Raw genomic sequence first — 24,070 nt, forward strand, 5'->3', positions numbered from 1 at the left:
GGGAGAATTCAGCCCAATGCCATCATGTCTTCATTGTATGCAATGAATGTGAAAATATTCATCCAAATCATTTTTCTGAGGCTTATTTTTCTAGAGAATTCAGGTTGAGAAAGGCTGCCCTAGAGGATAACACAGCTACATGACTAAAGGAATCTGGGTCCCTGAATAACTGTAGAGAAATCCTTACATAAATGAGAAATAAGTGGGTCATTAGGAATTTGAGGTCTATTTGTTTCAGCAGTTAACGTTACTCCAACTAATAGACCACACTGAACTGACTTTCCTGTAGTACAAATTTGTTTATACCCACCTTTCAGTAATCAAAAAGAAGGCACACTATGTTTTCTCTATGTAATACCTGTACGGTTTATGCAATTCTGTAATGGTGGTGATTTTAGAATCAGTCAGTACAAAGTGCAACACCTTTAAATTTTAATGAAAAGGCAGATAACCCGTTTTAAAATTACAAATTCAATTATATAAAAAAAGATGTATCTATACACCAACTTTACATACATACAGAAAAACCGGACTTTGAGGCCCTAGCGTTTCAAAAGTATTCACCTTCCTCCATACAAACCTAGTTTTATTTGGCAACTGTACTATGGATTTTAAAAATAGAAAGTGAATAACCTTTTCAGAAACAATGCTTTGTCTTTCATTCGTACAATTCACCAAGGTGGTTTTCATTCTCAGCACCTTGGGTTCACCAGGATGTGATCCAAAGCAAATTTTTAGGGAAAACACTTTCTAGGAACTTCATTACTTATTCTTTCCTCGCCTATGAAGAAGCTGTCCCCACCCGCATGATTCTGAACAGCATGTTGGTGTTGTTGCTTCGAATCGCATCCCGACAAGCAGTAATCACCTGGTTCTTTGGTTTTCCAACTGTATGAGAAGAAACATCAAATCAGTACAATCCAAAAGATTATTAAAAGTAAAATTATAAAATGAGAGGCCAGCTTTAAAACAGCATAAAACTAGGATAGGAAAGAGTCACAGGCAGTGCAAATTCAACTAATGTATCTTACCACTCCCTAAAAAGATACCTTTGTGAGGGAATTTATTATAAACCAAAAGTAGAATCCATCTCAAACAGAAACCAAAAGTCAGTGTTAACACAAAAGGATCAAAGCTCATATTCACCTACCAAAGATTATTTCTAAAGGGAGGTGAAAAGCACTGACCCAAAACAGCAGATTTTAGGTATAAATCTCTGGCTATATATCTGCTTCCTTTGGTTTACTCTCATTCTTTTTCTAAATTTTATTTTAAGTTGGACATTTAATTCATTAATTTTCAGTCTCTTTTTTTCTAATAGGGGTATGTAAGCCTTTCCTCTTGGGCATATGCCACGAGGTTTTTCTTTAGAGGATACAGCACAATCTAAGAAAAGTTGCTAAAAGCTTTCTTTCTCTTTGAAAACTGGAGACTAACTAAAGCCAAATAACAGGCTGACTGAAACGCAAGTGACTCATGCCAGCTTGAGTATTAAAAGTATCTTTATAGATACAGGCCCCAATATGAATTTTTGAAGCTACCAGAATCTTCAATGGTTCTCACCCCAAAATCTCCAATTACAGTGCTACGAAAGGACTCACCACGTAGCCGACCTGCTCTTTGAATTGCTTGATTTACTGCTTTGAGGTTTCCCAATAGCTCTGTGTGATTGTTACAGCGAATTTTATATCCATTTATCAAATCTTTATTAAGGTCGTAGAGTTCCATATAGCGATTCTTCATTGTTTTCCTGTGTAAATCAATAAAAATGTAACATCACTACCTCATATGGCAGATTTAAATGAAAAAACTTGCAAATGTCTTAGATTCATAAAGAAGGCACCAAATTTTTAGCTGTGTTATCAGTAAAACAGGGTAACTGCTCAAGTTTGCTTTAAAAACATTGAGAAGTCTATCAAAATATTCTATTAATATTTCATCCAAATAGGTGGAAGACAAGTGGTCTTCCTTGGTTATCGGTGCATGGTTTGTGTAATTTAAGAGCCAAAGATTATCAAGTGCCCACTGTGCTGGGGCAGGGGGTCGGGGGGAGTGTTGGTAGAGAAAAATGAGCAAGATGATAGACTGTCTTCCGAGTTTCAGATTAATACTCATTAGACAAAATGCACCAATTCTTAATAAAATATTTTTAGACAATTAACAGATTCATAAGCTTAAAACCACAATGAGATATTATTACACAACAATTAAAATGACTAAAATAAAATAAACTGGTAATACCAAATGCTGGCAAGGACGTGGAGCAACTGGAACTCTCGTGCACTGCTTATGGGAATGCAAAGTGGAACAGCTACTTTGGAAAATGACTGGGCAGTTTCTTACAAAGTAAAACATATACTTACACAACCTAGCAATCCCATTACAAGTTATTTACCCAAAAGAAATGAAATTTACCGAAAAGAAATGAAAACACGTCTGTAAAAATCCTGTAAGCAAATGTTTATAGCAACTTCATTCATAATCATCAAAGTCTGAAAACAATCCAAATGTCATTTGGTGAATGGGTAAACTAAGTATGGTTTATCTATACAATGAAATACTATTCAGCAATAAAAAGGAACAAACTACTGATATATGCAACATGGATGAATCCCAAAGGCATTATGGTAACTGAAAAAAGCCAGTCTCCAAAGGCTACATAATGTATGATTCCATTTATGTGACATTTTGCAAAAGGAAAAATGTTAAGGAGGGAAATCAGTTCAGTGGTTGCCAGGGACTGGACGGCAGGAGGGGTACCAATGCAGAGAGGTGCTAAGATGATGGAATACTCTGTGTCTTGACTGTGGTAGCAACAACACAACTGTATAAAATGTAAACCTAATAAGGGCTAATTTACTGCATGACTTTAGAAAATAACAGCCAATATATACACGAGACTCTAAATAGAAAATATCAGGATGAAAGGAATTTAGAGGTTGGTGGTCACTTTACTCCAGTTTAGCACAGTTAAATGCCTAAAGTCAGCAATAGCTCTTTGACTTACTACTTTATCTATCTGGTCAACTATTTTAGTGAATCCACCTCAGTACATTTTATTGCAAAGATAAATTTTGCATCTAAACAAGCAAGAAGCTAGACCTGCACATACTTGTTTTCACCTTTTTATTATGTAAAACACATTCAGAAAAATTCAGAGCAAATGTTGGTTAACCAAGTCAAGAAAAAGGACACTGCCAGCATCCCAGAAGCTTCCGAATGTGTTCTTTCTGAACATCCCTCCTCCCCAGGAGAAAATACTATCTTGTATGATAATCTGTTCCCTGCGCATCTGTATATTCTTATCATCTGTATATGCTCTCCAAAGGATACAGTTGCATCTATTTCCAAATGAATATAAATGGAAGCATTTTCTACGTATTCTTTTAAGTCTTCTTTCAATCTCCATTATGCTTATAAGATTTGTCCATGTTGTTGCATGGCACTGAGATACATGCATTCTCATTGAGTGTGGTTCTCCACTGTATGGATATATCATGATTTATCCATTATACTGTTGATGCTAGTTTGGATTGTTTCCACTCTGCAATTTTTATGAACAATGCCTTCATGAACATTCTTGTACAAATATATATCCTGGTTCATATGTGCACGGATTTCTCTAGGTTATAAACCAGGAGACTTGCTGGGTCGTAGGGTATGCACATTTTCAACATTACTGATTATGCCAAGTTATTTTCTGAAGTCCTTGTGCCAATTTACACTCCTATCAGAAGCATCTGAGAGTCGCTATTCCACGTTGCTGACATTTTTAACTTTGTACCTGCCCTAGCCCCGGTAAATACTCACATGTCCCTCATCAGACGAGCATCCTCAGCTCGGACCAGCAAACTCCGGATCAGATTAGAATTATCAGCCATGTTGGCACTGAGCTTCTGATGCACTGAATGGTATTCATTCACCTGGAGACCATGAACACTCAGGAATTAACACGGCCTCCCTAACTAGACTGGTTGAGAAGACACTGTCTACCACAACCAAGGACCCTTTCTTCCCCGTTCACTTGTACCATCTTTACCCATTATTTCATCTCCTCAATGAAGTAACAGGTCTGTGCTGCCTCTAACACTCAAGATGCCATTTCTTGTGCATCCTTTCCATGTCTTAGTCTCGGTAGCCCTAGCAACACACATATTAACATTTTAGGGGTCTGGGGCGGGAATACTGTTATAATTTGGGGCCAATCACGATTGTTATTTTTCTTTTGAATTTGGGTTGTTGGAAAGCATTAAACCAAAGAGTAAATAGACACAACAGATAAGATGAAGGGTTAGCAAAGGAAACTGCGATATATTTTTTTAAAGTATTCCCCTAAACCAAACATAGAAGGCAGGGTGGGCAAGAGCTAACCACTCACTTTTGTAAAAGAAATCCTTTAATGAGCTCTCCAATACTAGTTCAATTTTGATTTTAAGAATTTACAAAAATTATTTAAAACATGACTATCACATAACATACATACAGTTTCCTAAGAGAAACACTTCAAACAGTATTAGACCTCTCCCACATCTTCACAATTGCAGCCACCCAGGTGCCCTCACCTTAACTAGCACCTTTCGTAATTCCTCAAAGTAGATGGGGAAATCCGCTTCTACCTGAAGGTCTTCAATAGCAAAAGACGATGCCATCGACTGGATGATATCACCAGCCAAATCAATATCATCAGTATTTACAGTGATCTACCCAGAGAAAAAAGGACAAGTTTAGCATCCTCAGATATTAAAGACAAACTTAGTAGAAATTACCTGAATTTTCCCATAATCGACACATTTATTGAGCATAATTTTATATGGGATGATGAAGATAGGCTTTAGCCCTCAAGGAAATTACAAACCACATTTGTTATTTCTAGCAGTAAACTAGAAGAGCAATCCTTTAGCCTTATAAACAGCCAAATCATTCAAACAGTGAAAATGTTTCTGTTCACCTCTGTATTCCTAACCCTTCCCAAATTAGACAAGGACAGGCTGATGGGAAGGAGAGCGGGAGGGAGGGAGGCAGAAAACCACTGTTGTAGACTATACCCCAGTGTCTAGTATGATTAACACTAACAGACTAAGTTGAAACGCGTGGTTTTACAACCTTGAGATTGGTGTAACCCACCTCACTTTGCACTAAATGATAAACACTACATGAGAAATCTATGCCCATGATAGTAAACATTACCTCTCCACTAAGTTTTATTTTTATATACAGCTGGCCACCATTCCGTAAAGATGTGAAACACACTTGAAATGGAGCATTCTGAATGTTAGTGTCTTCTGGTAACAGAAAGTTCTGGTTGAGCCATATAACAACCTAAAAAATGAATAGGATGAAATGAACTTCCATTTTTAAAGTACAATCATTCTTTTTTTGTAAGATTTTATTGGGGAAGGGGAACAGGACTTTATTGGGGAACAGTGTGTATTTCCAGGACTTTATTGGGGAACGGTGTGTTCTTCCCAGGACCCATTAGCTCCAAGTCAAGTTGTCCTTTCAATCTTAGTTGTGGAGGGTGCAGCTCAGCTCCAAGTACAGTTGCTATTGTTCAATCTTAGTTGCAGGGGGTGCAGCCCACCATCCTTGCAGGAGTCAAACTGGCAACCTTGTGGTTGAGAGCACACGCTCCAACCAACTGAGCCATCCGGCCGCCCGGGAGCTCAGTGGCAGCTCCGTGGCAGCTCAGCAGCAGCTTGTCATCTTCATTCTAGTTGCGGAGGGTGCAGCTCACTGTCCCATGTGGGAATCGAACCGGCAACCCTATTACCCAGAACTCACGCTCTAACCAACTGAGCCACCCATGCACCCAATTGAGAGTTATCCCTCTTTCTCATTTCACTGGTTGGTAAAGAATTATACTTTACCGCCACCAAGAAAACACTAACCACACTCCCTTTTGCCTCCTCATACGTGTTCTTAAATAGCATTCATAATTGTGTCTGGCCCCACAGCCTGCATCATTTACTAGCATTTTCGACTTAGACAATCTTAAATGCAATGTAGAAACGACTCAGGTATGATGCTAATTCTGTTTACACAATAGCTCTTCTATGGCTATATCATGGACAACGTAGTCTGTTTAAAGCTATTCCGGTCCATTCTTTAAAAACTTTTAAATGAACTATGTGTGCGCAGACAGAGCTACGTCCACACAATAAGTCAACAATAAGCTTTCATATTAATAATTGTACTTTACAATGGTTTGTAACACAGGTCCCCCATCAGAAGCCCCTGTGACCTTTTGGAAGGTCCCGCTTCCACAGGCTGGGCAGGGGCCTGAGAATCTACATGATTAAAAAGCCTCACTGAGAATTCTGAAGCCCAGCCATGGTTCAAGTCCACTGGTGTCAGCCCTTTAAACCTTCAAGGTGCTGTCCCATCAATTATGTAATCCCCAGGGGCCCCTGAGAGGTAAAACTAGCCTCACACATAAGGAAATTGAGGCTTAAGACTTGAGAGGCATTCCCCAAAATCACTAAGAATTTAATCAGTTAAGTTAATTAGTTAATTTGTTTAATTAGTATTTGAACTCAAAAATGTTCCCAGCGCCAAGGCCCACTCTCTTGAAACACTAGGTCAGGACAACCACAGTAAGATCATAACGAGAAATAGGGAATTAACTGGTAAGAATTCACCAGTAACTAAGGATTGCTCAAGTAAATAAGGTGTGCATTTTTTCAAAGTGAGAGGAGATATTTTAGCAATATTTTTGTTACGGGTTATAAACCAACTCTAAGCAAATAATTCTGTCATGTCATATGTACTGCTGCCAAATAACTCATTTGTGTAATTCCTCCCTTCTAAGAAATAACATCCAAAGGATTCTAAGGTACAAAAGTATTGAAAGAAAAAGGGCAGATGCTCACTCTCGGGGCCCGCTCTGCGATGACAAAGTTGACATAGCTGAGTGGCTCGCTGGCAGAGTCCGGGCTGGTCAGCGCATACATGGAGAATCGGGGCAGCTGTCTTGTCAGTTCAAATACATGGAACTGGGTGCTGTGGCCAAACAATGGAACAGAGACAATAGTTTCCCGTGGAATGTTATTTCAAAGTGGAAGTCCCCCAAAAATAAAGTCACTACTGAGTCATCAGGTTGATATTTAAGGGTTTCGTGATGAAAACAAAATCCCCCAAAACTTGTACAGTACTACAGTAATGGGGTTTGGGATTTAGAGAGAACAGGGGTCTACATACACGCATACATGTGCCAAGGGTTTAAAACACCCTAAAAGGAATGGGAAAAGGCACATTCCCCAAATCCAGTGGTTTTTCTTCGCTAGCTGAGGTTATACATAATTCTAACACATACATCCTAACCCTGTAGTCTTAGTGGTCACAACTAGAAGTTGGCAGATCATCAATTAATTTCTTGAACTTTTGTGATTATAAAATCATCAAACTAAAACCAGAAAATAACCATCTTAAACTTAAACACTTTTTTTTTTTTTTTTTTTTAAGATTTCAAGTTAGGGATATAAAAGGTTGTGGGAAACCTTGCCTGGATGGGTAGAACCATTAAATGGCTCGTCTGGCCCCACAGAATCCCTGGCTAGTGGAAAAATCTACAAGCCTTGTCCTCTGAGTGCTGTCTGGAAGTGACCTGTGACTCGTAGAGGCTCACCTGCTTCTGTAACCCACGAAGGTTTTCAAGTGCAGATCCACAGGCACATCTTTGGGAGGCGTGATCGGGATGCGGATGGAGCTGGAAAGGTTGTGAACGCTGGGGTGTACCACATGGCTTTCACCTAGAAAAATTCCCTCGGCAAAAATCAGCACCGCTCGGATGATGGTGTCTGCAGGGAAGAGAGAACAACAAACAGTTCAAGAGCCACTCCCAGATGGCACAGGTACCTAGAAATGCCAGCTGAAAATTGCTTCTTACCATTCGACGTAGAAATGCAGAGTTCTGCATGAGCAGCCTGAGTCTCGTTCCCCAGATTGACTGAGAGGGCGGTGTGGAGCTTCGTGTTGGCTGGGATGACGCCCCGCTGCCCATCCGCCTCGTTGGGTGGACTGCTCAGTTCGGCCTGCAAAACAGTCCACTGGCTTCCAACTCATCCGTCACCAAAACAGCGAACGAATGTCCACGTTAAATAATACGGTTATTCTGCTTCAATAGACACACTGGTCATGATGCTTTGGAATTCAGAGGACTCTCCTCCTGAGTGCCCCCTTGCTCCACCTGGCCTGTTCCCAAGCGAAAGTACCCTTGTCCCTTTCTGTGTGTAGGCTCCACTGTACCCTAGCATGCCTTTTGCACCTTGTTATACTGTCCTATTAAAATACCAAAATAAAACTCACTTAGTATAGCAAACTCAAATACAGGTATGCATGACAGGACAAATTAAAATCCTACTCCCTAGCTCGTCCTCTGGCAGTTTGATACATACACGTACACACACAGCTTCTGTAGCTGTCACTTTTTATGTTTTTGAAAAGCTACAAGATAGTCCATACATATTGTTCCCCTTTTGTTTTTCACTTTAATAATACCACAGATAGCCTTCCATGTCAGTCCAAGTATATACACCTCGTTCTTCTGAGCTGCTTAACATTCCCCAGCACATACTCCTCTACTGCTGGTCAACATCTAAGTTGCTTCCAACTGTTCACTGCTACAAACAGAGCTGCAGTCAATGTCCTGGCCCGCTCAGGCAACGACTTCTGTAGGTCAGCTGCCTGGAGGTGGAGTTTCTAGATGAAAAGAACCGTGCCCTCTCAATTCTGACCCAGGCGACAGAGCTGAAGAGACCTGCGCCTCTGCCAGGGGTAGGAGGGAGCCAGCACGGCGGCAGACGCTGCCGCTCTCATTCTTCTGTCACATTTGCTAATCCTCCTGGTCTTCCTCAACTTTTCAGATTCCACTTCCCCTTCACAAGAGGACCTACCTTGGTAGTTTCTTCATAGTTATGGAGTTCCAGCAACAGATTCTGTTTCTTCTGACTCAGCTCTCGGATCAAATCCTGCTCTATGCTGGTGTCCATGAGGTTCCCTCTCGTCTCAGCCGTGCCTGGCAGGTAGCCCCGGACTGAACAGAAGGAAAAAACACTCACCACACTACAGGAATTCCCAGGGATAGCCAGGTCTACTTCTAAGTCATCGATCACCTGGTCTTACAAACAAACACCTAGGTTCTCATTTCCCCAACTTAGGTGAACTTACAGGGACAAGAGGATATCAACACAAACACTTTAGGATGGAATTTCCTGATGTTCTGACCCAATCAAATTGAAAATCTGACTTCTCAAGGATTTTCCCCATCCCAATTTACTTTCCCCGTCCACTGAGCAGCAGATTAACTGGACGTGGCCATCCATCCGATAATCTCCCTCGACCACACCAGCAATTGCAGAAGAAAAGTTGTCTTTGAAGATGACCTCCCCAGTTCGGTCACTTCGAGCATCAACCTAAAAATAAAATAAGAACTTGAAAAATCGCTTATGCTACAGTTTTTTTAAAAAAACAGCATTTTAAAGGTCATTTCGTTTTGCAGTTTTCAAGAGTACTCTGTGGAGCCCTGTGGCTTCTGAGGAGGCACCTGTGACCACTGGGTCCTGGGGGGCCCAAAAGAGGCCTTCACTAGCTGTGGTTTCCTCTTCTTTTGAAATAAAAGTTGTCTTCCATATTGGCCTTTACATAATATTTCATTTGGAGATGGGCTAGCTGAGAGGCAGCACACAGAGTATATACAGCAGAGGGCAAAAGCCCAAACTGCCCAGGTTCTAATTCCAGCTTTGCTGTTACTATCCGTGGGCCTGTGGCCAGGTTTCTTAACCATTGTGTGCTTGGTCTGCTCATCAGGGGATCAGTGACAAGAACATGAGGACAGTGACTTCACCTACACCTCTTAGGGTTGGCGTGAGGCCTGAAGGACTCATGTGAAGCACTTAGAAAGGGCCAGGCACACAGAGGTATACGAGAAATGTTAGCTCTCTATACAAATTTTACCTTTATTATGTATACATGTATACAGTTATGTCTAAAGTTTGAAAAACGCCAAACTAGCCCAACCCTCCACCATATATACAACCTTTTATAATAACCCTGTTTAAGAGTACTTCTTCCACATCAAAACTACCGAGATACCTTACAGAGTCGTCCTATCCCCTTTGATCTCCTCTTCCCAAGAGAGGCAAAGAATTAACGGGCTCATCAGAAACAAATGCATCCCAAAAACAACGGTGAAGGATAACCATTTAAAACTGATGATTTTGTTCTAAGCGAGAACACATATTAATATAATCAATAAAAGGCTAGCGATAGAAAAATCTCGTGGAGCAATCATCTTTATGACCAATGCCACTCACTAGTTTTGTCTTTTCGTAAACATCCTCGTGGGCAAAATTTGGCACCAAAGAGGTACTTTAGGTCGTAGCCTTTTACTAGCTCCTACCCCTTGTCTGGAGAACATCACATTCATGTATCCATGCTATTAATAACATCACGGAAGGCTGAAAATTATGGATGTTAACGCCTGTGAAGTAACAAATGGCCTGTATTTTACCAAAACTCAGCAATCAACACAACCCGCTAACTCAGACTGAACTAAACTCGCTTCTTTCTAGCTACTTAAAGGCTTTCAGGACTGTATTTCCATAATATTTAGCAAACGAGCGTTAACTGCTAACTAAAAAGCAGGGCTACAGATTAATATTTCTGTGGATATTCTGCTTTTTTTGTTTTATCCAACATGGAGATTTTGCCCTGGAAAAGAAGATGGCCCTCTAACTCAACAAATGACCTGCTAAAGACCAAGTTAATTGGCTGGTTGCCTTTATTTAGTATTTTTTCATCTACATTCACATGTTGTATTTGTACATTTTCTTTTTCTATGCTTTTTCTGTTAAGTTTAGATATCAGCAGTTTTTTTACTTACATAATGAACTGTGCAATTTTCTTATCTTTTTTGTGTTCAGGAACAGATTATATAATAGAAATTCCTTAACATTTTGAAAGTGTTTATAAAAAACATCTAGCCCCAGAGTTCTATCTGGAGGTAACTTTTGATAACTTCTCAAGTCTAGTAATTTCTCATTCTTGAATCAATCTTAATAATGTATATTCCCCCAGAATAGAGTCCATTTTATGGATTTTCAAGTTTCTTAATAAACAACTACATAGTCTTCCTTTATAAATTTTTACCCGTACCAAAGACAAAACCAAGTGAAGAAGCAGGAACCAACATAACACCTTTTTAGAATCTGTTCTTCACACAATACCAAAGGAAGGTTACAAGGTACTGGCCAAAAGTAAAGAAAAATCAAAGAAGAAAAGATAGAAATTAGCTGATCTCCAGGGAATGCAGCACTGACAGACAAGAAATCCAGGGCAAATGGTAGCCATGGAGATCTGGCAGCTACTTTGGCAGTTTCTAACAAGACAATCCTGACTTGTCTTGTTAGACAAGAGACTGTAGAAAATCCAAAAGACTGTAGAAAATTTTGATTTAAAGTTTAAAATTAGGAAAGAAAGCAAAACAGATTTTATTTTGGAATTATGGGAAAATAGTATGATATGATTATTCCATTAATTCTAGGTTTGCAGTCAGTTTTAAGATTAGAAAAGAGCTATACAAAGAGTTCATTATTTGTTTATTAAAATTCCTTTTTTTACTGGTCCATGCCTGGTCCACGATCACCCTGACTTCATGGATTCTTATTCCTTCAAGGGAAAAATTTAGGAAGACTCTTCAGGAGATTACCCCCCAAATAGGGCCATAAGACCACAAGGACACTCACTCACTCTGTAGTGTTCACAATTATAGCGGGAAGAAATAAATGTGGAAAGACGATGAAGTTAAATTTGAAAGCACAGCCAAGGAATGCAAGTTTGTATCCTCATGTCACTGTTCTCAATCATACAGCCAGTATATCTCAGACCATTATTACTTTGAATTATAGCTGAACTCTGCTATTTAAACTTACCTTCCCGTTGGACCAACCAGTTATCAGTTCACACACTCCATCAGAATTAAGGTCAAAAGCATGAATGCTCATGGCATGATTTTTGGACTGAAAAGGAATTCCAATAATTAGTGCAGAAGTCTCTCAATATGTATAAAATCCCTGAATATCCAGTCTGAATCTTACTAACTTTAATTCTCCAGTATCGGGCTGTTTTGTCGTAAACTCCAACTGTGCCATTGGAAAGGGCATAACCAAATCGACTACCATACATGGGGCAAAGAGAGGTGATTATCTGCAAAAAAAAAAATAAAAAATAAATACATAAAAACACAACAACTTTTCATTAAGGCTCAAATTAATGTGAAGAATGGCTTTATAAAATTGCATGCCTTGCTACAAGTGTGTTAAAATTAGATTTAAATGCACTTTCAATCCATTAGTGGGGAATGTATTCCTCTTCTCTGTGACCCATGTCATCTGTTTCAGAGGTGGATAATCAGAAATAAACTCACAAAGTTTGCTATTTTAGATCAAGACTACATGGCAAGTTTCAGCAAATAATTTAAAAAACAATAAAATTGAGGGATTAAGGAGGAAATAAACTGAATACACAAAATCTAGAGTACGTACAACAGATGTTATACACATTAACCCAAACTGTTTTAATGATTACTCTAATTTCCTTAACTTACAATATCCCACAGTCTAAATTTTAAAAAGACTTATCAAATCCATAGGTGAGTATCTTTTAGGTGTCTACTTTTCTTTCTATGACAATTTCTTTTTTTGCTAGAGATGAAAGACATTTTTCAGAAAAAAATATAATCCTTCCAAAAGTGAAAAGGCCAAACACATGGACCTGTGTATGTACGTAACAATATACAGAATGCATATATTATACAGAAATATTTACAGGACTGTTTGGGGATTTAACATCTCAAGAAGGTAAAATTTTAGATACTAAACAAAATTACCTTTTAAAGTTAAAACCAAAGCTTAATAATATCTAAGATTCTGCGGATCTACTTTCTAATTCTGAGCCGAGTACAAGAAATATTAAGAAATAAATTTTATATAGCAGAAAATCGTTATATAATTTCCTCTACGCCTACTGCTTTTCTACAAAACCACCCACATCACTTATCTCTGAATACAAAGTGCTGTGTAGGATTTCAGAATTACTTAGTTCAAGGCATTCTTCTGGAGCTACTTAGTACTGTTCAACCGCCAAATGAATTATGATTTTGCTGATCTGGGAAAAGACATTTGAGCTAGAGGCAAAATCAAACTGAAAGGAAATGAACCCAAAATGAACAGTTTTATAAAGTCCACATATTCATAAATTTGGTCCTATATTCCCTAGGTCCCTTAGCCCTCCTTAGTTCACTAGTTTCATTCTTTTGTGGACTAGAGGATCAACCGTCACCTCAAATCCCTAGTTCTATTTTAAGTTCTCCCTGCCTTTTCTAAGATTTAGGAAAAAGGTGTTTCAAAGAATGCATTCCCCTCACATCTAGTATCGACAATTAACAGAAAAAAACAACCCTGAATGATTCCTACCAAATGGGAAAAGATTTACTATAAACTTGAATGAAAGGGAAATAATAATGCAGGACATAGCACCTACAGGCCAGTGAGTCTCAGGGTGGTGTTTCAGCAGGGGGAAGGGAGAGGTAGCAAACCCCTCTAAGAGGCTAATGAAAGAGAAGGACCCTCTCTCCAGAAAAAAACACGTTTAGCGCATACATACAACAGAACCAGGTGTACAGACACATCTTCAGACTGCTGCTTTTGGCACTCATCCTCCCCTTCATTTCTTCTCTGTCCACAACTACCTCTTTACAAGTATAACTGAATATATAAATAGTAGGACTACATAAAAATCTATGGCTCTTGCTATAAGATAAAGTAAATTAGTTAAACTCGTTGATAACACTTTGTATATCAATGTGCCTGTTTTGCCTTTTGGTCTCCTTTTGTAGTAAGGGGAACAGAAGCCTAACTTTCCTAGACAGCTTTTATAAGTGGCAAGAAGCAAGGACAAATGGTCAAGTGTGTGTTTGAGACCAGTGTCCCCAAGCTTTTCTGATAGACTCCCAAACACCGTTTGACTAAATTATGCAGAACTCCACCATTCTAACCTCTAAGCGCTCCTTCTGTTGTTCCTTTTTTCCTGTTTATTCACAGTGTTCAAATCCACTGCTCCTTCCTCTTCTTCTCCTTCCTTAATTGAGACTATCCTAGTTCTTTTTTCTGTTTCCATCTTGCTCAATCCTGGAAAACCAGCTATAAGCTAAGAATGTCAAAACTACAAAGAATAAGGGCAACCTTAGGCACTGCTTTAAAAAAATGAAGTTTAAAGTCTTCAAGAAACATATCAGGTTCAATTACATGAAGTAATTCTAATCACAAAGAAACTAGCCAAGCTCTCTTACATCTAATTTTTAATTTTACCTACAGAGAAATGTGCCTAAGAAGTACTTAATTTGAATGAAGAGAAAAAGTATAAAAACCTCATTTATGCACTTGATTCATCGCGTTTAATACACTTGATGAGGAGAAGGAAGATAAAGGACAAAAGTTCAAATCCTGACCATGCCACTTAATAGCCATGACCTTGTATGAGTAACTTAAGAAACATAACATCAGTTTCCTCATCTGTAAACTGGGAATTATAATATTTCCTTCCTAAGAGGGTTTCTGTAGTGTTAAATCAGTTACTTCATGTAAAGCACTTAGAACAGTGCCTGGCATACATCAGGTGCTCAATAAATGTTTGCCACGATGATGACGATGATGGCAATGTAATAACTCGTTAGATGTCTTTGTGCTCAATACTATTCCCCTATTTAGTCAGTCTTTTCAAAATATATCTTCCACAAGATTTTAAATACTTCTTTCTCTGTACTGTACAGCTCTGTTTAATCCCCAAAGTTTTCACCCTAAAACTAGATTGTGAGATGTCCCACCACTCTCTTTAGATATTACACTTGACCGATCCAGCTTGCCCAAGGTTACCGTAATTCTGAGGTGGTACTTCTTACCTCTGTTTCTGTCATTTCTGCCACAATCTCATCTTCCTTAAAAACTCGGATGTCAAAATCCTCAGATCCAACAAGTAGCTGAAAGGAAAAAGAAAATAAAACATCATGCATATTTAGTTCAGCAAATGAACACAGAAAAATTTCCATAAATAAAACAAAAAATTGCATAATGTTTTGTATGTTGCTACTGCTACCCAAGAATTCCGGTCTCCCAATAATCCAATGCTCAGGAAGGTACCTTCTAATGCGCAGGTCAACAAATTCAGTCAATGGAGAAAAGGTGGCTGCTAGAGATTTTATCCTGCCACGTGGGCTACACATCCTGCCAGACTGAAGCACCTGAAAATGCTTCCTGGTTCAGCCCCTTTCTGCCTGCAGACGGAAGCCCCATATCAAAAGCCACAGCCCGGTGTCCATGGACAAGAGAGGGGTAAGTCACTGCCCAACACAGCACTTCCCTGGCTGCTCAAGAAGCTAATTTCTAGAGTAAGCATAACAATTATCTCAAAGCTAAGAGCCAATCTCTAAAACGTTGACATTCCTGAAAAAGTTGGCCAAAATTGAAAACTACCTACTAATATGGTTTCAAAGCATCAGAAGCAAGTTATAAGATCGTGAACACGACTGTGGTCCCATCAACTGTTCTGCCCTCTCCCCCTGTCCTGTGTCTTTGAAACATCATGGCCTTGATTTTTGTATTAGACAAAGTGATTTATTGTTCAAAAGAGAGGAGAAAGACAAATGAGACCAGTTAGCTCTTCGTTTAGGCAACAGAGCCCCAAAATCAATCATGAGAAGCTAACACTTCCCTCAACACAAATACCACCGTCACAGGAGAATTTATTCAGCTGAACACACAAGAGAAGTGTCTCCTCCCCACTGTACCTCTTTCTTCCCATCACCATCAAAGTCACACAAGGCCAAGGAATGAACATTGTCTCCAGTAACCTGAAAATCAAACCAAATATCATGAATATGCCATCTTTTTTCACTTAATTTGACTATAGTAGCTACATGAAAGAGTAGATTATAAAAACCACGAACATGTGTTATTCAAATTGCATATCCTTTAACATGCAGAATTATAAACATGGTTCTATTTTGTTTTATCTTACTCATTATAGTCAGTGGTAAAACACAAACAAAACATAAAGAACATTAAAAGTAAACATATTTAAGAATACTAAAGAGAACGTTTTGTTCTTCATACCGTCCAAAAGAGATCATTTCCTTCATGATCAAAACCTTGCAGAGCACAATTCCCACCAATAATTGCAAGAGGAGAGGAAATGTCTCCCAGTGTCCCCAACACAATTGTGTTGGCCCCATCTGCTACCTAAGAAGAAAAAAAAGATAAAATCTCAGATAACGGTGCACTGAAGGTAACACGTTTATCTTCATACTCAAATTCCTGTCATCATTTGTGAGAAGCCACATGGTCACCTGAGAGGCAGTCCAGGGCTGTCCGCTGAGGACGGGCACTGGCGTATGTATGCTTCTGCACGGATGAGCAGAGGTCCTACATACACGCAGGCCCTTGGCCTTATACATGGACCTGCTACAATAAGCTGCTACAAAAGCCAAGGCTCTCTAGGACCACCAGGTTTACAGGCAAATTGTTAGAGAGTTAAGACTCAGGCCTTTAAAACACCCAAACTTTTCTCATCTATGTTAACCATTTTAGATGGAAATCATTTTAAGACTTATTCCCAGTTCTCTTACTGGTAATCGTTTTCATTGTAAAGTTACTAAAAAGTACACGGAATGATAAAACAAACGCCTATAGTCCTACCATCCAGAATTAATACATGTCTCAGACTTCTTGAGTAAAGTACAAAAGCATAATTTATTTTTGGAAGATTCAAGGATATCTTTGTAAACGCTAACTGTTTATTGTACAGAAAAACAATCTTTACTTACACAATCTTTAAATGGGAAAACTATTCTAAAAAAAATGATTGGCTATAAAGAAAAGACTTCATAAGAAATCAAAACTGCCAAATGGCCAATCAATCAAAAAATAAAGTTAAATGCTAAATGGTAAACTGAGAAAAATAATTGCTATATATAAGACAGTTTTTAAATATATTTTTTTAGTAAGAGTTACTAAAAAGCAAATAAATAAGAAAAGGGTCAATTCTCCAAGCAAAAAGATAAATAAATGGAAAATTCATTAGAGAAGAAATATAAATAGCCAACAAACATGAAAAATGTCCATTCTCACAATGTATCATTTTTCATCTTTCAGATTGGCAAAGATGAAAAAGAATAATACCATCTTATTGTTGGCTAGGATAGGATAACAGGCACTCTCGCATTCTGAGGGGATGAAGTCTTTCTAGAGAGTAATTTCACAATATCTATCACAATCTCATTTTTGAAAGGTTTCAACTCAATTGTAAAGCTGAATCCCTGAGTTCATTAACTTTATGTGTCAACTTGACGAGGCCATGGTACCCAGATATGTAGTCAAACATTATTCTAGATGTTTCTGTGAAGATATTTTTTAGATGAGACTAACATTTAAATCAGGAGACTTTGAGTAAAGGAGACTGCCCTCTGCAATGTAGGTGGGCCTCATCCAGTCAGCTGAAAGCCTTAATAGGAAAAAGACAGACCCCTGAGGAAGGATTCTGCCACCAGACTGCTTTAAGACTTGAGTTTCAACATCGACTCTTCCCTGGGTCTCTAGCCTGGTGGCTGACCCTGCAAATTTTGGACTTGCCAGCCTCCACAGTCGTGTGAACCAATTTTTAAAAATATATCCCATCCCTACCCCTCTCTCTATGTACAAGTGTATCCACATCCTATTCATTCTGTTTCTCTGAGGAACCCTGACTAATATTGTCCTAAACTTAATTCTAGTCTTGTACAAAAACAGGAAGCATATCTATGTGACCAAAGATTTCTTAGGACAGAAAAAGCACTAATCATTAAAGAAAAAACAAAATATGTGATCAGCTGGAATTCATCAAAATTCAAAACTTTTTCTCATCTAAAGATACCTACCTATTGGAATAAGCCACATACTGGGAGAAAATATTTGTTACATATAAATTTGACAAAGAACTTGTACCCAATATATCCAAAGAATGTCTACAAATCAATAATACACACGTTACCAATAAAAAAAAATAGGCAAAAGACTTAAAGACTTCACAAAATAAGACATAGAAATAGGCAGTAAGCACCAAAAAAGGTTCTACGTCATTGTTCATGAGGGAAAAGCAAAATGAAAATGAAACCGGTTATTAACCATGACCAAACAAGTAAGTGTCAAGCAGATGTAAATGGCAAAATCTCCATGTTGTTTAACGACACTACAACAGCCATATAACAAACCAAAATAAATGTCTGATCTCTTTCAAGCATAAAAAAAAAAAAATGACCCTTAATGGGTAATGGGAATTTCATGGTTATAAAGGGGTATACTTGCCTCTCTGTAGAACAAATCTGAATTATTGTAGACATCGTAAGCCAAAAGATTAGTCTGTGTTCCCACTAAAAGAGTATCATAGCCAAGTTGAGGGTTCAATACTCCTGCAGTCAGGCAGCTGACTGCCTGATTAATGTTGAGAAGTGAAACGTCAGACTCCAGGGGGCTCTGGAAGACCCTGGATGCACTGAAATGCTGGCTCCGTGTGTGAGGATTGTGAATAAAAACCTAAAACAAAAACAGTTCATTATATTCCCTTAACACCAAAATGTAAAATTAACATACTTTTTTTTAAAAAAGACTGCAGGCTATTAACAGATATCAACATTAACAAGAAGTCACTCTAATAACCTGCAAAACTTGAAACACTCCCAACACAGTTCTGTGCATGGCTAGCTTCCAGCCCCTATCAGTGGTGGAAGACCAATGGTTCCCGTAAAGAACAAGGAAATGGACGAGATCTAGTTGCCGCTTACCAGGGCAGCTTATGTGCTACCCACCAGCACAATGACCTTAAAGCACGCTTACAAACCAGCCTTTTCCTCATCAACCTATAGGAAGCTGCTTCCAGCTACAATGATTGCTACACACCAAAAAGATCACAGGAAATAGACTAATAAACACTTCTTTTAGTAACTTTCATCCAAGCACTTAATAAATTCACTTCCTAACTGTTAAAATAGTCTGGTAGTTAGTAAATCTGTTTTACAAACTTAAACTGAGTCATACAAATCAAGCATCTTGAAAGCGTTCATATTTGTCTATAGTAGTAAGACAAATAACCCAAAGTTAATTAAGTTAGCAGTTTCAACCATCATAAATATAATCACCTGAGTGTTTTCACAAATCATTGAATTTCTTTGGGCTTCATCTGTAAAAAGGAGGTTTGGACTAGAACATGCCTTCTCAAAAGGGGTGGTATCACTCCCAAGAGGGGTAACTGGGTTTGAGGTGGGAGGATCTTAGATATTAGAATGGCCTGCTCTACCTACAAAGGGCCACAGTAGAAAAACAGACATACAGTGTATCTGTGGTATTAAAATTTCATTAGGGAAATTTTCATTTTCTTAAAAAAAACTCCATGGTGGGGGGCAATATGAAAAAAGAAAAAGAAACACTGGACTAAGCCCTTTTCAGTTCTAAAATTCACTAATTTTAAATGAGTATTTCATCTCTTTGGTTTAAAACCAAACAGGATTAATTTCAAATTATTACCTAAACAGGTAGCCTATTCAACAAAATAATTTTCAAAAGAATTGATTAGAAACGTCTAGAAAGGTGTGTAGCCACTGAAGACTTTATTCATGTTTCATTTGTGTAATACGTCACAACATGCTTTTACAAACGTTACTGCGTGTGACCCTCACCTGGTTTGCAGGTGAGGTCCGAGGGATTCAGGCCCTTTCCCAAGCTCTCCACCTGATAAGCGACAGGGCTGACATGAAGCCTGGTGTCTGGCTCCAGGTCTGAAGCTCTAGCCACAGCTTACTTCCTTTTATAACAGGTGAATTGTTACGGATTCCTCTAGCAATTAGATAAGTTGAAAAAGAATAGGAGGGGAAATAACTTAGGGACTTCATGTTCACTGCAATTGGAATGGAAAGAATTTGGGGTTTGCTGCCAAGAGCAACAAGAGTCCCAAGAGTGTGACTTCTCCCTAGCTCCCCTCCTGCTGTTCTCCACCACAGAAATCCGTGCCTAGGAGACCTCCCTGTCCCAAAGGCGAGGACAAAGCCAAGCTCAGTCACACAGCAAATGGATCACACTCCCAGTGTCTTCACGCAAAGGACTGGCTGAAGTTCCCACATTTGCTCTGGCTGAGGGGGTGCTGCTGACAATATAAATTCAACTGGCCCCTCAGCTCCACGGTGAGAGGGAAAAATGTCCCCAGAGAAAACCACTGATGACATCCTGCAATAAACCCCTTTTAAAAGTATCCTTGCTCAGGCTCAGAGACCAAATCCCAGCTCCACTTTCACTACAGAGTCCCACTTGTAATGACAAAATCTGGAAACACAGGCGCCAACAGTCAAGAAGGGCTTTAGCTTTACCTGGAATGTTTGTTTTTAAAGGAGAATATATTTGAATATTTCTCGAATCATAAAATATTACCAATTTTTTTAAAAGTCTCAAGATAAAAGATCAGGTCAGAACTTTTCAGGTTTAAAGTTCTGAACATAAAGTGTCCAATTACACAGTACACAGATATCTCTCTCTCTCTCTCTCTCTCTCTCTCTCTCTCTCTCTCTCTCTCTCTCTCTCTCTCTCTCTCTCAGCCATCTTCAGAAACAGACCTAGAATCAAATGTTCCTGCCTCCTACTCTAAGTCACATTCTAATAAAAGGGCTCCATAGAAACCTCTGCCTCATCACCTTCCTGCTTCCACTCCTACACAGCTCCCTGAATCTCTCTTGCAGTACCTGCTAAAGTTATATATAAAACATAACCCAAATCCCATCACTTTAATCAAAACCAAGGTCTTCACCGGGTCTAGAAGCCCTGTATGACCTGGCCCTTGACTACCTTACGGCTTCCCTAACTCCATCCCCAGCAGCCGCCTTGTGTTCTTAGAACACACCAAGCATATTTCACCTGAAGCCCTTTGCACTGGCTGATTCCTCTGCCAGGAAGGAACTTACCCCACATATCTGCAGGGCTTATTTCCTCCTGTCCTTCAAATCTCTGATCCTTAGTTATCCACAGAGGCCTATCTGATCACCCTGCCTAAAATAGCACTCTCCCACCATCCCTAGCCCTTCCTCTTTTTGTTCTATGGAGACACTGTGTGTGTGTGTATACATTTTGCTCCCTGTTAATTGTCTGGCTCCACCTCTCAGATAGAAGCTCCAAGAGGAGACACTTGATTGTCACATTCACCCTTGCACCTGCAGAGCTAAGAACAGAGCCCAACACATAGTAAGCCCTCAATAAATTAGGGGCTGAGCTAATATCAATGGGCCCTTTTCGGCCCATTTATTTAGCTGCTATTCACCTACAGCAGAACCAACCTGAATCTCTTTTTGGCATTTGTCAGTGCCTCTCAACAACTAACATTATTATGTGCCAGGCCCTGTGCTAAGTGCTTTACTTCATTATACTATTTAATGAAAATGAATTGTTACTCTTTACCTACATATCCCAAGGCACATCACATAACATACAACATAGGTGGAAGTGTCTTCAAAACTACAAATCATATAAATGCTAGTTTATTAAATCCACACTGGGTCAGAGAACATGGACTCTAATCTCATTTCCACAACTTTCTAGTTGAGTGACCTCAAGTATTACTTTGAACCTCTCCGAACCACTATTCTAGTCAGTAAAGTGGGAGTAATAATAATAAAAACAGCTAATAATCAGTGACCATTTCTTATATGCAAATGTTTTACAAGTAGTAACTTATTTAGTCCTGGTAACAACCCTGTGTGGTAGATACTATTATTAAGCACCTTGCCCAAGGTCATGAAATCAGTAGATACTGGAGCCAGGATCCAACATACCTGTGCTATGCTGCTGCCCTTGGCATTGTAGCAAGGATGCTGAGATAATGGAATAAGGCTTTGTACCTGTTAGAAGTTATTACACTTGGTGTCAGTGTATTCCATGTATTTGGGGCGTGCCTCCATCAATACAGTGCCATGATTTGCCTTGTCTGTTACCCTTCTGGACTATAAGCTTTCGGAAAGCAAGGATTTCAGCTTTATCTCTGAATCCCCAACATCTAGCACAGAGGTGTTCAGTATGTCTGATAACTGTTGAATAACCATATCTTTTCCATCTCTCTGACTCCCACACCTTGCACAGCACCTGGCACGTAGTAAGCACCTAATAGGTAGTTAGTGCATAAACTAAGGGAAAAGATGTGAATGTCCGTGGATAAAGATCAAAAGTGCAACCAACCATTGAATTTAGGAGAGTCTCTGTATTCTTTCTTTCCGTCCAGTTGTTTGGCTTGCGGCAGCATGAGATCATGGAAAGAGTTCCGGAATGACAGGCAGAGAGGCCCTGCGCTGGAACCTGAGGTCTGCTGCGGCACTACTGCTACCCCTGACCAAGCCCCTTCCCTTCTGCGGACTTCTCTTCCCTAAAATCCCCCTCTGCACAGGGACTCCAACATCGTCCACGTCTAAGGACCCGAAGACAAGTAAAGTTAACTACTCAGAGACGCCCTTCACGTGAGACACCATTATTCACTATTCTGCGCAGGACTGACAATTACAGGGAGGCCGCCGACCGGTTGCCGGGCAACCCTGGCTGGGGGCGGGGTCGGAGACGTAGGGGCGGGATCGCAGGGTAGAGGCCCGCGGAGGTGGCGAGGCCTCCAGGAGCCCAGGCGCCGTGCGAGTGGGAGCTGTTACCTTGCCCGCGTGGGTGGCGGCCGCCAGGCACGGGTGAGTCCCGTCGTAGCGCCCTACGGCCACCATGCGGGGGCTGATTTTGTGGCGCAGTTTCAGGGTGAACACGGGCAGCAGCATGACGGCGGCGGCTCTGGGGAAGACGGCTCGCGGCCCGAGGCAGAACAGCGGAACCAGCCCCACCTGCCGCGGCGAGGGGCGCAGGGACCAGACCGACTCGGCTCCAGCTGCCTCAAGCCGGGAGCCAAGCAGCGCGCGGCCTCGGTGCCCCCCTCGCCGGCCGCTGGCTACCTCTGCGGCTGCGCAGACCCGCCCAGCGGCTTCTGATGCTGCGCGGCGGGGCCTCCCCGGGGCCCAGACTGAGGTTGGTTCCATCCCATCGATGGGGCCCTGTGTTCTGTTGCTGTGGCTTATGCAGCTTCTTTTCGACCCCACTAACGCGTCTGCAGTGGCTGTGTCTGAACCAGTGCGCCCCGGGGCTTTTAGCAGCACAACTAAGCTGCCCCGCTGCAGATTCCGCGCACACTGCCGCCGCACGCCAGAGTCATCAAGTCAAGAAACAGGCGTCCAGGGCCTATTCAGCCCCTTGCTTTTGGTTATGTTGTTACCACAGTAGTTAACCTGCACTAGGAACACCACTCCTCTCCAAAAAAAAAAAAAAAATTCAGATTTTAGACCCACGTTTAAATAGTCCACCAACACTTGTAGGATTCCCTATATATTTTTAAATGCAAATAAGCAAAATTGGAAAGTCGTGAAACTTCTCAACATTCATTCACATATTTTTTGAGGGCCACTCTGGGTCCGGCACTGCTCTAGACAATAGAGATATAGCAGTAAATATGCTGTTTTCCTGCTCTCCTGGAGCTGACATACTAGTCAGCTGAGAAGCACTAAATAAGAAATATTAATACCTACAGTAGGTCGTTTGGTGGTAAGCACTGTTAAACAACAGGCCCAACGGTGGTGTCCTTTAGGCTAGAATAGCAAACCAAGATTTAAGTGCAGTTTCAGTCTCCCCCCAGGAATGTGACCTGAAACCAATGAGTCTGGAATTTCGCCATCAACACCAGTGAGATAATCTGCTTAATAAGACCCCTGCCACCCTTCCTCAAAAGAATGGTGTCCTAGCCTAAAACAATCCTTTTTTTTCATTTGCTACTTTTCTTGTCCTGTCCAATTTCTGCCTATGAAAACCTTTCATCTTGTACAACTTCTATTTGCAACATGGGATGCTATCAGATTCTTGAATAGCTCAAGAAAGCCAATGAGATCTTTAAATTTACTGGATTGAATTTTTGTTCTTTAGCAGCACTATAGAGG

The 24,070-nt window shown here is 40.1% G+C and overlaps 1 protein-coding gene across 2 annotated transcripts; it reads right to left on the reverse strand.

The window, feature by feature from the left end:
- Window positions 1-415: 415 nt before the first annotated feature.
- On the reverse strand, window positions 416-23,042 carry BBS2 (Bardet-Biedl syndrome 2). 2 transcript variants are annotated; one of them, XM_081032162.1, is made up of 17 exons: window positions 22,751-23,042; window positions 18,390-18,617; window positions 16,164-16,289; window positions 15,839-15,901; window positions 14,954-15,031; window positions 12,097-12,201; window positions 11,928-12,014; window positions 9,275-9,410; window positions 8,892-9,031; window positions 7,886-8,030; window positions 7,625-7,796; window positions 6,870-6,999; window positions 5,188-5,319; window positions 4,563-4,700; window positions 3,811-3,923; window positions 1,602-1,750; window positions 416-888 (listed from the first exon to the last, which is right to left on the reverse strand). In XM_081032162.1, the coding sequence occupies exons 1-17, from the start codon at window positions 22,865-22,867 to the stop codon at window positions 782-784; spliced, it is 2,166 nt and encodes a 721-aa protein (XP_080888288.1). In that variant the 5' UTR covers window positions 22,868-23,042; the 3' UTR covers window positions 416-781. The 2 variants fall into 2 exon arrangements, with proteins under 2 accessions (XP_080888288.1, XP_080888289.1); XM_081032163.1 differs by lacking the exon at window positions 22,751-23,042 and adding an exon at window positions 22,293-22,617.
- Window positions 23,043-24,070: the final 1,028 nt, after the last annotated feature.

This window comes from Rhinolophus hipposideros (genome assembly GCF_964194185.1).
Source record: "Rhinolophus hipposideros genome assembly, chromosome: 21".
Lineage (NCBI taxonomy): Eukaryota > Metazoa > Chordata > Mammalia > Chiroptera > Rhinolophidae > Rhinolophus > Rhinolophus hipposideros.